Source organism: Tasmannia lanceolata, unplaced genomic scaffold, assembly GCF_043159265.1.
Source record: "Tasmannia lanceolata isolate RefF3 unplaced genomic scaffold, GAP_Taslan_0.1 ptg000006l, whole genome shotgun sequence".
In the NCBI taxonomy this organism is placed as follows: Eukaryota; Viridiplantae; Streptophyta; class Magnoliopsida; order Canellales; family Winteraceae; genus Tasmannia; species Tasmannia lanceolata.
Window position 1 is genome coordinate 22,695,369 of NW_027518683.1, and position 10,870 is coordinate 22,706,238.

General features: G+C 39.2%; 2 protein-coding genes across 4 annotated transcripts; one reads left to right on the forward strand and one right to left on the reverse strand.

Annotated features, from left to right (window-relative positions):
- Positions 1–546: 546 nt before the first annotated feature.
- On the forward strand, positions 547–5,155 carry LOC143880114 (abscisic acid 8'-hydroxylase 2-like). 3 transcript variants are annotated; one of them, XM_077382867.1, is made up of 8 exons: positions 547–813; positions 1,351–1,669; positions 2,053–2,202; positions 2,864–3,109; positions 3,511–3,600; positions 3,678–3,863; positions 3,959–4,077; positions 4,706–5,155. In XM_077382867.1, exons 1-8 carry the CDS (start codon positions 593–595, stop codon positions 4,833–4,835), a joined length of 1,461 nt encoding a protein of 486 aa, XP_077238982.1. In that variant the 5' UTR covers positions 547–592; the 3' UTR covers positions 4,836–5,155. The 3 variants fall into 3 exon arrangements, with proteins under 3 accessions (XP_077238982.1, XP_077238983.1, XP_077238984.1); XM_077382868.1 differs by lacking the exon at positions 3,511–3,600; XM_077382869.1 differs by lacking the exon at positions 2,053–2,202.
- A 3,130-nt stretch (positions 5,156–8,285) lies between these two features.
- On the reverse strand, positions 8,286–9,823 carry LOC143878846 (uncharacterized). Its single transcript, XM_077381066.1, has 2 exons — positions 9,667–9,823; positions 8,286–8,743 (listed from the first exon to the last, which is right to left on the reverse strand). The coding sequence occupies exons 1-2, from the start codon at positions 9,821–9,823 to the stop codon at positions 8,286–8,288; spliced, it is 615 nt and encodes a 204-aa protein (XP_077237181.1).
- Positions 9,824–10,870: the final 1,047 nt, after the last annotated feature.

Consider the following 10,870-nt stretch of genomic DNA (forward strand, 5'->3'; position numbering starts at 1 on the left):
CCCTCCGATCTAAACTGTTACCATTGAGTTCCTCTATAGATCGGAGGGTTAGGATCATCGGATGAAAATGATTTTTTAGGCACAACCTATTTACGTTGTGGCCCCATCAAATGGACAGTTTGGATCATCCTATGGTGTAGGCTGTACAGTGCTTTTTGAAAAATACTGGACTATAACACCTTGCAAATATAAAAAGGGAAATGATATATTCGCCTCTCTTTTTTACTTGACCCTCCAGTATAAAAGAGAAGTCATAAATACACTAGAAGGGGTTCTCCTAAGTAGAAAAAGGGTGAATATATCACTTGCCTATAAAAACTCTATTTAGAGGTACTGCAATTTATAACGTTATATCCCTCTAAATAAGCCATGGGGCTGTATCATTTCCCTTCTGGGAAAATGTTTTCCACGAGAAATGTTTTTCCTGCAACACAAACAGGGCCTGGATGAATTTGCTGGTCTCCCTAATGTGCATATAAGTCAAAATGATCGGTTGGCGAGACCACGTCGACGCATGGCAGCATTACACCCTCTATTTAAACGAGACAGACCCTTGACAGTCACAGTCTTCGACCACGTTCGATGCACCACCATGCAAACTTTCCTTATCTTTCCACCTTTCCTTTCTTTTCTCTTCTTTTTTCTTCTTCTTCTTCTTCTCTCCCTCCTCCTCTTCTTCTTCCAATGGTTTAGCTTTCGATCCCACAAATCCAAACGTTTGCCACCCGGTTCGATGGGATGGCCTTACATAGGAGAGACTATCCGGCTCTATAGTCAAAACCCAAACACCTTCTTTTCAAATAAGCAAAAAAGGTAAAGAGATATGAATGCCCATTTAGGAAAACGGGGTTCTCTTTCTTATATATATATTGAGGGTTTCTAGGTTAGAAACTATGGAAAGTTTGGGTTTCGTCTGTTTTCTATGTACATGTGGGGACTTTTTTAAGATCCGAATAAAATAGAGCACAAGAAGCTTGTTTTGGTTTGTTTTTATGGTGTTTTGAAGTTTAAATGAAAGGGAAATGATGGAATTGTGTTTCTCTAAGTTGTTTTTTGTAGGTATATGCGGATACTTCTAAAACATAAAACGAAAGTATACTAGACCCATGTAGGAAAACAAGTTTCCCTTGTTTCTTTCGTAGTTTTGAAGGTTTTAAACAAAGGAAAATTTGTGTTTTGGTTGTTTACTTTTATGGATATATCTTCAATACCCAAATATGATTTAACAGAACCATGTATAAGAAACCAGCTTAATTTCAGCTTGTTTTTATGGAGTTTTGAAGGTTAGAGGCTTCATTAAAAATACTGATGGGTTTTGGTTGTACTTTTCTATTTTCCTAATATTTGTAGGTATGGAGATATATTTAAAACCCATATATTGGGATGCCCCTGCATAATGATTTCAAGCCCAGAAGCAGCAAAGTTTGTGTTGGTGACTCGAGCTCATTTATTTAAGCCAACATATCCACCTAGCAAAGAGAAGATGATAGGACCAGAGGCTCTATTTTTCCACCAAGGTGAGTACCATTCAAGGTTAAAGAAATTGGTTCAAGCCTCCTTTCTCCCTTGTGCCATAAGAGGAACTGTCTCTGAGATTGAGCATCTTGTTCTGAAATTCCTCCCTTCATGGGAGAACAACACCATCAATACTCTCCAAGAAATGAAGAAGGTATGTTGATCAGAACCAATTTTTTTATCATCATTCACATTCTCCCATGCTAAGAGCTTGATACATATGTTGACCAGGAATTTTCAACACAACACAACTAGGCCCTGATACCACTTTTCCCTAATTTTTCAACACAACCCAACACGGCTCTGATACCACTTGGCCCCGGGTTTTTCAACACAACACAACCTGGGGCTCTGATAATACTTGTTAGCCCCAATTGGCTCTTTGACATTAAGGACTATAGAAAACATAAAAGTCTCTTACATTATCCACATGTAATAACTACCCCAGAAGTCTGCAAAGACTTTCCACAAAACCATGCACATTGCTTTTGATTTACAATTTCGAACAACAAATTCCTCTTCCTCTTGTTTTTGCAGTATGCATTCGATGTGGCGATGCTCTCAGTCTTTGGTCCCTGTCGAGATTTAGAGACAGAAAGCATCAAACGACTGTATTATTGCTTAGAAAAAGGCTACAATTCCATGCCTTTGAACCTACCCGGGACATCCTTTTACAAAGCCATGAAGGTAAAAGAAATCTAAATCTCTAATTGGGCAGAAGTAAACCCCAAGCATCATTTTAGAGCTCATAAGTCTTAGTGTGAAACCCATTCAAAAGGGATGTAATAGGTTACTATAGGGACATGAACCTTCCATAAAAGACCCATCTCTTTAAGCATTAATCAGTGGTTGTGGTTCTTCGGATATTCCCTATCTTTTTTTTGGATGAGCCCTGGTTCATTATTTGTACGCCAGCTCATGAATTGTTGTTGGGCTCACATGTTCCGAGAAAGATTTTTTAGATCTCCTTCTGTTTAGAAAGAAGAAAGATGCAGTGTAATTGGGGTCATTTTTGGCATTTGAAAGGAAATGTCTTCATTCATTTCTTATTGGCAGAAAAGCTCCCTTTTGGCAGAAAAGCTCCCTTTTATCATCAGCTCATACTGCAATTTATGACCTCATTCGTGTCTGCATTTTGTTCTGCATGTTGCATGTGAGTTCCCCTTTATTTGTTTTCAAAATGATTTAGATCCCTTTTGTACCACTTTGATGAGGACATCTCCCAAAAGGCATTCCATATCCTAAAAATAGATATTAATTTACTTAGGAAAATCAATTACTTAAGCAATAAAAGTTTAAAACATGGAATTCACTTCTTTTTTATGGTGGGTTTTGCATTAATTTACAGGCGAGGAAGGTTCTTCATGAGATCTTGAGGAAAATGATAGAGAAGAGGAGGAGGGAGAAGGATGGTGGAGGTTTATTAGGAGCGTTATTGGGGTCTAAAGATGAAAAGCTACTTCATTTTAGCGACTCACAGGTTGCTGATAATATAATTGGAGTTATTTTCGCTGCTCATGACACCACTGCGAGTGTTCTGACATGGATTTTAAAATATTTATGTGAGAATAGAGAACTCCTGACATCTGTTAAGGTAAACACTGTAGACTGAGAACATAATTCTTCTTTTTAATTGCAAGTGTAATATTTATAAGGAAAAATACAAATACACCCCTCAACTGTCTGACATTTTCAACGATAACCCTGAATTTTCAAAGTACTAACTTTTCACCATCCATGAAGTAGACCCCTGACTTTTCACCATATGGTTCAAAATTCATCAAAGACACCCCTCACAATTTTTTCGTTCCCGTCCGTCCCGTCACGTAACAAGTATTATTAAAAACTAAGCAGGTGCCATTGATGACTTCGAAAAGGCAAGATCATTAATCGTTGAAAATGTCAGAAAGTTGAGAGTATGTATCTGTATTTTTCCCTATTTATAAAAAAAGAGAAATGGGTTAAAATTTTATGGGCTTTCTTTTACTATTTAAGAGGGAACAAGAAATCATTCGACGAGAGATAATCAAAGAAGAGCGTGGACTGACATGGGAAGATACGAGAAGGATGCCATTGACTAGCCGGGTAAAAATAAAACATTACAGTTTTACTGGTTACAATATGCAATGTTCTTATAGAAAAGAAGGTGGGGGGTATTACAGGTGATTCAAGAGACACTGAGAAGGGCTAGCATTATCTCCTTCACATTTAGAGAAGCAGTTGAAGACGTGGAGTTGGAAGGCTACTTGATTCCAAGAGGTTGGAAGGTTCTCCCTCTCTTCAGGAGTATCCATCACTCTCCTCACTTTTTCCCTCACCCTGAAAAGTTTTACCCTTCCAGATTCGAGGTCTCTCTCTCTCTCTCTCTCTCTCTCTCTCTCTCATTCTTCTTCTTCTATTTTTATCCTTCTGATTCATAAACTCTGGGTTTCTTTCATGACAGGTTCCACCTAGACCTAACACCTTCATGCCGTTTGGGAGCGGGGTGCACTCGTGTCCCGGCAGTGAGTTAGCCAAGCTTGAGATGCTCATTGTCCTTCACCATCTCACCACCAAATACAGGTCTCTCTCTCTCTCTCTCTCTCTCTCTCTCTCTCTCTCTCTCTCTCTCTCTCTCTCTCTCTCTCTCTCTCTCTCTGTCTGTCTGTTGCTTGAAGGGTGGCAATCTTGATCTTGGAGTGGTCGACACTTCAGAGAGGGCGATCTGCATGGATTCCTCTTGTAGTGTAAAAAGAGTTGGCATAAATACACCAGACGAGGTGGACAGGATAGAAAAGGGGGTAAATATTACTTCCCTATTAAAGTAGGCTAGATTATTGTGGGCCCACCTGAAAGATGTGACCTAACCATGAAACACTCTCGAGTGGGCCCCATATGGAGTTGTAAATTTGACCGTCCGATACAGTGGGACGAAATTCATTCTTGAGTGGGAATGGGACCCACCAAAGAAAACCACCCGCATGCCAAGTCATAGGGGTGTTTTGCAAGTGTCTCGTACACGGTTGTACTCCAACTCCAAGTACTAAGTTATGATCTGAGTACCGGATGATCTGGGCCCTCCATTTGGTCTGCTCTGGTGAGGCCCACCTGATAGATCATTCTAGACCCTCGGATCATTAATTATCTAGCTATGCCAGATATACCAGTGCTCGGAGTACGTAATTTCTTATTTTGTTTCCCTTTTTTTCAGGTGGGAGGTTGTGGGAGACATTAATGGAATACAATACGGTCCTTTCCCTGTTCCAAAAGAAGGCTTGCCCATAAAGGTAATACCAAGGAAGATAAAGAAGAAGACTATATGCCTTGAACCAAAGATCTAGCTAGGGTTGAGGCATATGGATATTCTGTGGGCCAAGCCCATTGATTTTTGGCTATGTGGTTTTCTTCTCTTTTTTCTTTTTTTCTGGTGCATTGATGTAGAGGTAGAAAGAAAAAAACAAGAACGAGTCTCTGTCTGTGTTTGCATGGGGCAGGGAAAAGGCCAAAGTAATGGCAATTTTGTGTTTCGTTTTGCATACTAGCTTTCAAAAGAAGGCTTGTGTGTTTTCAGGATCATGTATGCGTGGTGTGCAATGTATAGATGTGGCAGGATTCATGTCCATCAACTACCACTTTCATCTTATCCCAGATTTTTCTCTTACTAAGTGCCAATATTGCTAATTGAATGTCAATGGACCTTGGACTTTGGAGCTTAAAGACTATGTTTGAGATAGCCACAACGTGGCAGCCCGACGTGTGTCACATGCAAGCGACACACGGAACGACGCATGGGTGTCCAGAGAGAGAGAGAGAGAGAGAGAGAGAGAGATTCCCAACTGATTAAATTAAGATTTGTATTTTACTTTACTGGCTGTGCATGGCACGATGCCTTTTTTTTGTCTGATCGGAAAAGAGTAGTCTCTATCTTTATATGCTCTCCTTCAAACTGGCCAAAAAAACGGCCAAAAGCTTAGTTTATCAAACACCCAGATTTTGAAACAGCTCGAGACTTGGTAGAAATGGATTCATGACCACATTCTCACAAACTAAATGGTAATCTAGTTCGAGTGTGAATAACCGGATTTACGGTAATGCATGAGGCACAGTCTATCTCAATATATTTGGTTCGAGTGTGCAAAAACGGATTTACTGTCATGTATGCGGCATCGGGTTTGTTTAAAAAAAGAGTAGCTAGTTTGGAGAAAGAGATCCAATAGTTGAAGTTTGGTCATCGGCACTGTCACGCCCCAAACCCCACCCTGGGCGTAGGACGTGGTAGCGCCGTACACCTGCAAGACAAGTCTCACAAATGCACAAGGCTACAAAGCAGATAACATAATTAATCGGGCATTTCATAACTAAATATCAAAGTTCAATTTAATGAGGACCCAGCATGGTCAAATCAAATCTCACATCTCCCCCAAGGGTTAAAGTAAAGATAACCAATATTGTTTTTACATCTTATTCAAAGTACTCACTTCCTAATGAACTGAAAACAAATAAAGTAATCTCTGAGTCAAAATCCAAATTCCAAAACTAAGCGTCCTGCTCCTTGTTAACCTCACGAGGGTCAAAACCTGAAAATATTTTATAACTACAGTCAGCTGAAAAGCTAAGTACATATTAAAATACTACTCTAACTACAGTCTAAGCATGCCAAGATTTAATATGGTTCGGATATTAGGGTCAAAGCAGAATACTGAGTTCACAGCTAAATAATAGGCACAAGGTAAATATGTATGCATGTCGAATATGGTTCTGAATTAAAGTGCAATAAGCAATTCAATGTCTATGTTCTGATCAAAGTCAAAGGTTTTCAGAATTCAAATGCTATGGTCAAAGCCATATGGTGTTCAAAGTTCAAATACACTTCAGAATCATCAGCATGGCCAGAAGACATGTTATTGCTTATACACCGACAGTCCACGGTGTTCGGAATCAGTTCCTGAAGTTCAGATACAAGCCGACAGGGCCAGCGTTTTATCCCATTGACGGGCCAGAAGTTCTGGTTTACTACCCCCACAGTGGGTCCAGAGTTGCCAAATATTTTACCCCCATATGGCAGGGACCAGAAATAATCCAAGCCTCCACAGAAGTGTTCAGAATGTATCAAAGTTTCATGTTCAGATAATTCTAATTATTCAAATGGTTTCAATGATTTAAAGTTCTAAACAGTAGTTTCGAAGGTTCAAAATTCAGAACATATATTCGTAACGGTTTTTTCAAAGATTCAGGGTTCAGAACAGTTATTCCAAAGGTTTAAAGTTCAGATCAGTTATTTCAGAGGTTCAAAGTTCAAAACAGTTATTTCAGAGGTTCAGAGGTCAGAACAGTTATTTCAGAGGTTCAAATACTTCTAAATATTCAAATAGTTCTAAAGATTCAAAATTCAAAACGATGGTTCCAAAGGTCTAAAGTTCAGACAAATGTTCATATAGATGTTTCAAAGGTTCTAAAGTAGCAGTAGGTGAAACAAAACGGCATTCTTGATTTAAAGCAAATTTCGAGATTCAAAGGCATCAATACATGTTTCCAAAGTCAATACTGATTCAAATGAGAAGTGTTTATAATACCCAAAGTAGTACGTTATTACGTACCTCAATGACGAAAACTTTTCATTTTTCTTAATCACTTTAGTTTCCTGCAATTAAGAATATGGATATTCTCCATGAGTTTCATTATTGATTTCTCTCCTATGAGACATATATGTGCTCATAGTATCCCTTCAGAAACGAATCGGTAAACCATCCTAGGGTTCTTTTAGTATTTTTGAAATTTTCATCCTTTAAGAGTCTCCAAAATTTTTTGAATCTATTTTTTTTACAGAAAGTACTCATTTCTGGCATATCCGTAGAGTACAAGAGCGTTGAAAACGAACAAGAAACGAATAAGTTATGAATTTCCGAAGTTTTGGAAAAATCGTCGCGCCGGACTCCGGACGTCTGATAATCCAGACGTCCGCGGATCCATCTGTTGCCAAACTTGGTACTCACGGATGTCCGCCCCATGCACGGACCTCGACTTCTCCGAAACGCGAGTTTCACCGTTTTTGTCACTAAAACGGTCATAACTCCTTCGTTTGGGGTTCAAATTGCGCGAGGTCGGATCCGATGAATTCGTATCGACGAGAGGAATCCATCAAACTCGACTTCACGCTACGAATTCGAACACACGATTTATGAAAAGTCGCTAAAGATTCTTATTCGAATCTCCAAAACTTCAAATTTCTGAATTCAGATTCTTATTAACGACTTTGAGTTCGTTGGAATCGTAAATCAATATCAGATCCAAGAAAACTCAAGATCAACCCAAAGATTCTTATTTCGAATTCATATTAATCAAAGTTCTTATTTCTTTTCTCTTTTCGAACCCTTGTTTTAGGATTTCTAACTATCCAAATCTTTCATAGTTCATAGATCTTACCTGGAATCGCGGCTTCGACTCTGAAATCACGATCTCCTCGGTCTTCTCCTTCTCTTTATCTGATTTCTCTTTCTAGGGCTATACAACCGTTTAGGGTTTGTTTTAGCCACAAAGCAATCTATTTATAGGCTTTATTAGAAAGCCCTAATCTGAGTCAAATATGAACAGACAAAAACGCCCCTCTTTATCAAGGGGCGATGAAAATTTTAGTGGGGGTATTTTGAGTATTTACATTCTACCCTCCTTACAAAAATTTCGTCCTCGAAATTTACTTATCACGTACCTGAGTTCTCAAACAGAAACAAATATTTCGATCTCATTTTCTCCTCCAGTTCCCAGGTGGCTTCACGTTCTGAGTGATTCCGCCACTAAACTTTCACATATGGAATAGTTCTTCTCCTGAGAACTTGGTCCGTACGATCCACAATACGGACATGTTGTTCTTCAAATGACAGATCTTCTCTAACATTCAGAGGTTCTAATTCAATCACATGATTCGGATCCGATATGTACTTTCGTAACATAGACACATAAAACACATTGTGTACTCCAGATAATGATGGAGGTAAAGCTAATCGATAAGCCACTTTTCCAATCTTTTCTAATATTACATATGGTCCTACAAATCTTGGGCTGAGTTTTCCTCTAACCCCAAACCGCATCACTCCCTTGGTGGGTGATACCTTAAAAAGTACTTTATCTCCGATCTGAAATTCCAATTCTCTTCGTTTGACATCTGCATAGCTCTTCTGTCGGCTTTGTGTCGCATGAAGATTCTCTCTAATCAATTGGATTTTGTCCACAGCTTGCTGAACCAAATCCGGACCTAAGAGTTTTCTTTAACCCACATTAGCCCAACATATGGGTGATCTACATCTCCTCCCATAAAGGGCCTCAAAAGGTGCCATCTTAATATTGGCCTGATAACTGTTATTGTAGGAGAATTCAATCAAAGAAAGGTGGTCATCCCAAGATCCTTTCAAATCCATAACGCAAGCTCTGAGCATATCTTCTAAAATTTGAATAGTTCTTTCAGATTATCCATCTATCTGAGGATGGAAAGCTGTACTGAATTTAAGGGAAGATCTCATTGCTGAATGCAAGCTATTCCAAAACTGAGATAGAAAACGAGTGTCTCTATTTGATACAATGGTTTTAGGCACACCATGATACTTAAATATCTGATCAACATACAATCTGGCCAACTTTTCAGGTGTCAAGCCAGTTCTAATGGGTATGAAATGAGCTGTCTTAGTCAATCTATCCACAATTACCCATGCGGAATCATTGCCTGAGGGAGTACGAGGTAGAGCCGATACAAAGTCCATCATAATCTCCCCCCATTTCCATTCTGGGATAGGAAGTGTTGCAATGTTCCGGGTGGTCTCTGATGTTCTGCCTTAATCACCTGACGAGTCAGATACTGAGATACATACTGAGCTATTTCTCCCTTTATGTTATTCTGCCAGAAATTTCCTTTCAGGTCCTTATACATTTTTGCACCTCTAGGGTGTACAGAATAACGCGAACAGTGCGCTTCCTTCAAAATTTTATATTTTTCAAAACAGAGTCATTCGGAACACAAATGTGATTACCAAACATCAAGGTACTGTCATTGTGAGTTCGGAATTCAAATTCAGATTCTTCTTCTAACTTATTTTTTATTTTACAAAGTTTTGGGTCGGATTCCTGAGCTATTCTGATTCTTTCTTGCAATGTGGGCCGAACTTGGAGTGCTACCATTAATACCCCAAAGTTTGGACCACGAACTTCTATCTCTGATCAAAGCTGCCAAATTCACAGACGACATCCGACTTAGAGCATCAGCTACCACATTAGCCTTCCCAGAGTGATAGCTTATGGTTAAGTCGTAGTCCAATAGTTCTAACCAACGCCTCTGTCTCATGTTCAATTCTTTCCGAGTAAAGATTTACTTCAGACTCTTATGATCAGTGAAGATTTCACAAGGTTCTCCATACAGATAATGCCTCCAAATTTTCAGAGCAAACACAACGGCTGCCAATTCTAAATCATGAGTCGGATAGTTCTCTTCATAAGGTTTCAACTAGCGTGAAGCATACGCAATCACTTTGCCATTCTGCATCAGCACACATCCTAATCTTTTCTTCTAGGCATCACTGTAAATCACAAATCCCATTCCGCTAACAGGTAAGGTTATGATGGGAGCAGAAACTAGTCTCTGTTTCAATTCCTGAAAGCTCTTTTCACAATCTTCAGACCAAACAAATTTTGTCCATTTCCGTGTCAAATGGGTCAAAGGGGCAGCCAACGTGAAAAGTCCTGAACAAAACGACGGTAGTATCCTGCCAAGCCCAGAAAACTACGAATCTCCGGAACATTATTCGGTCTATTCCATAGTGTTACTACCTCAATCTTCTTTGGGTCTACCGATACACCGTCTTTAGAGACCACATGCCCCAAAAAGGAGATTGAGTTGAGCCAGAATTCACATTTCTTCAGTTTTCCAGATAGCTTCTCTTTTCTTAAGGTTTCTAAGACAACTTTCAGATGATGTTCGTTGTCAGACTGACTTCTAGAATATATCAGAATGTCATCAATGAACACAACTACGAACTGGTCTAATAGGGGTCTGAATATCCTGTTCATTAGGTCCATAAAAGCTACTGAGGCATTGGTAAACCAAATAGCATAACAAGAAATTCATAATGGCCATACCGAGTTCGGAAGGCCATTTTCGAAACGTCTTCTGATTTGATTCTCAACTGATGATAACCCGATCGAATGTCGATCTTGGAAAACACACATGCCCCTTGCAATTGATCAAACAAATCATCTATCCGCTGAAGCGGATATTTATTCTTTGTAGTAACCTTATTCTATTCTCTATAATCTATGCATAATCTCATACTTCCATCTTTCTTCTTAACAAATAGAACTGGTGCTCCCCAAGGTGAAACACTTGGTCGCACAA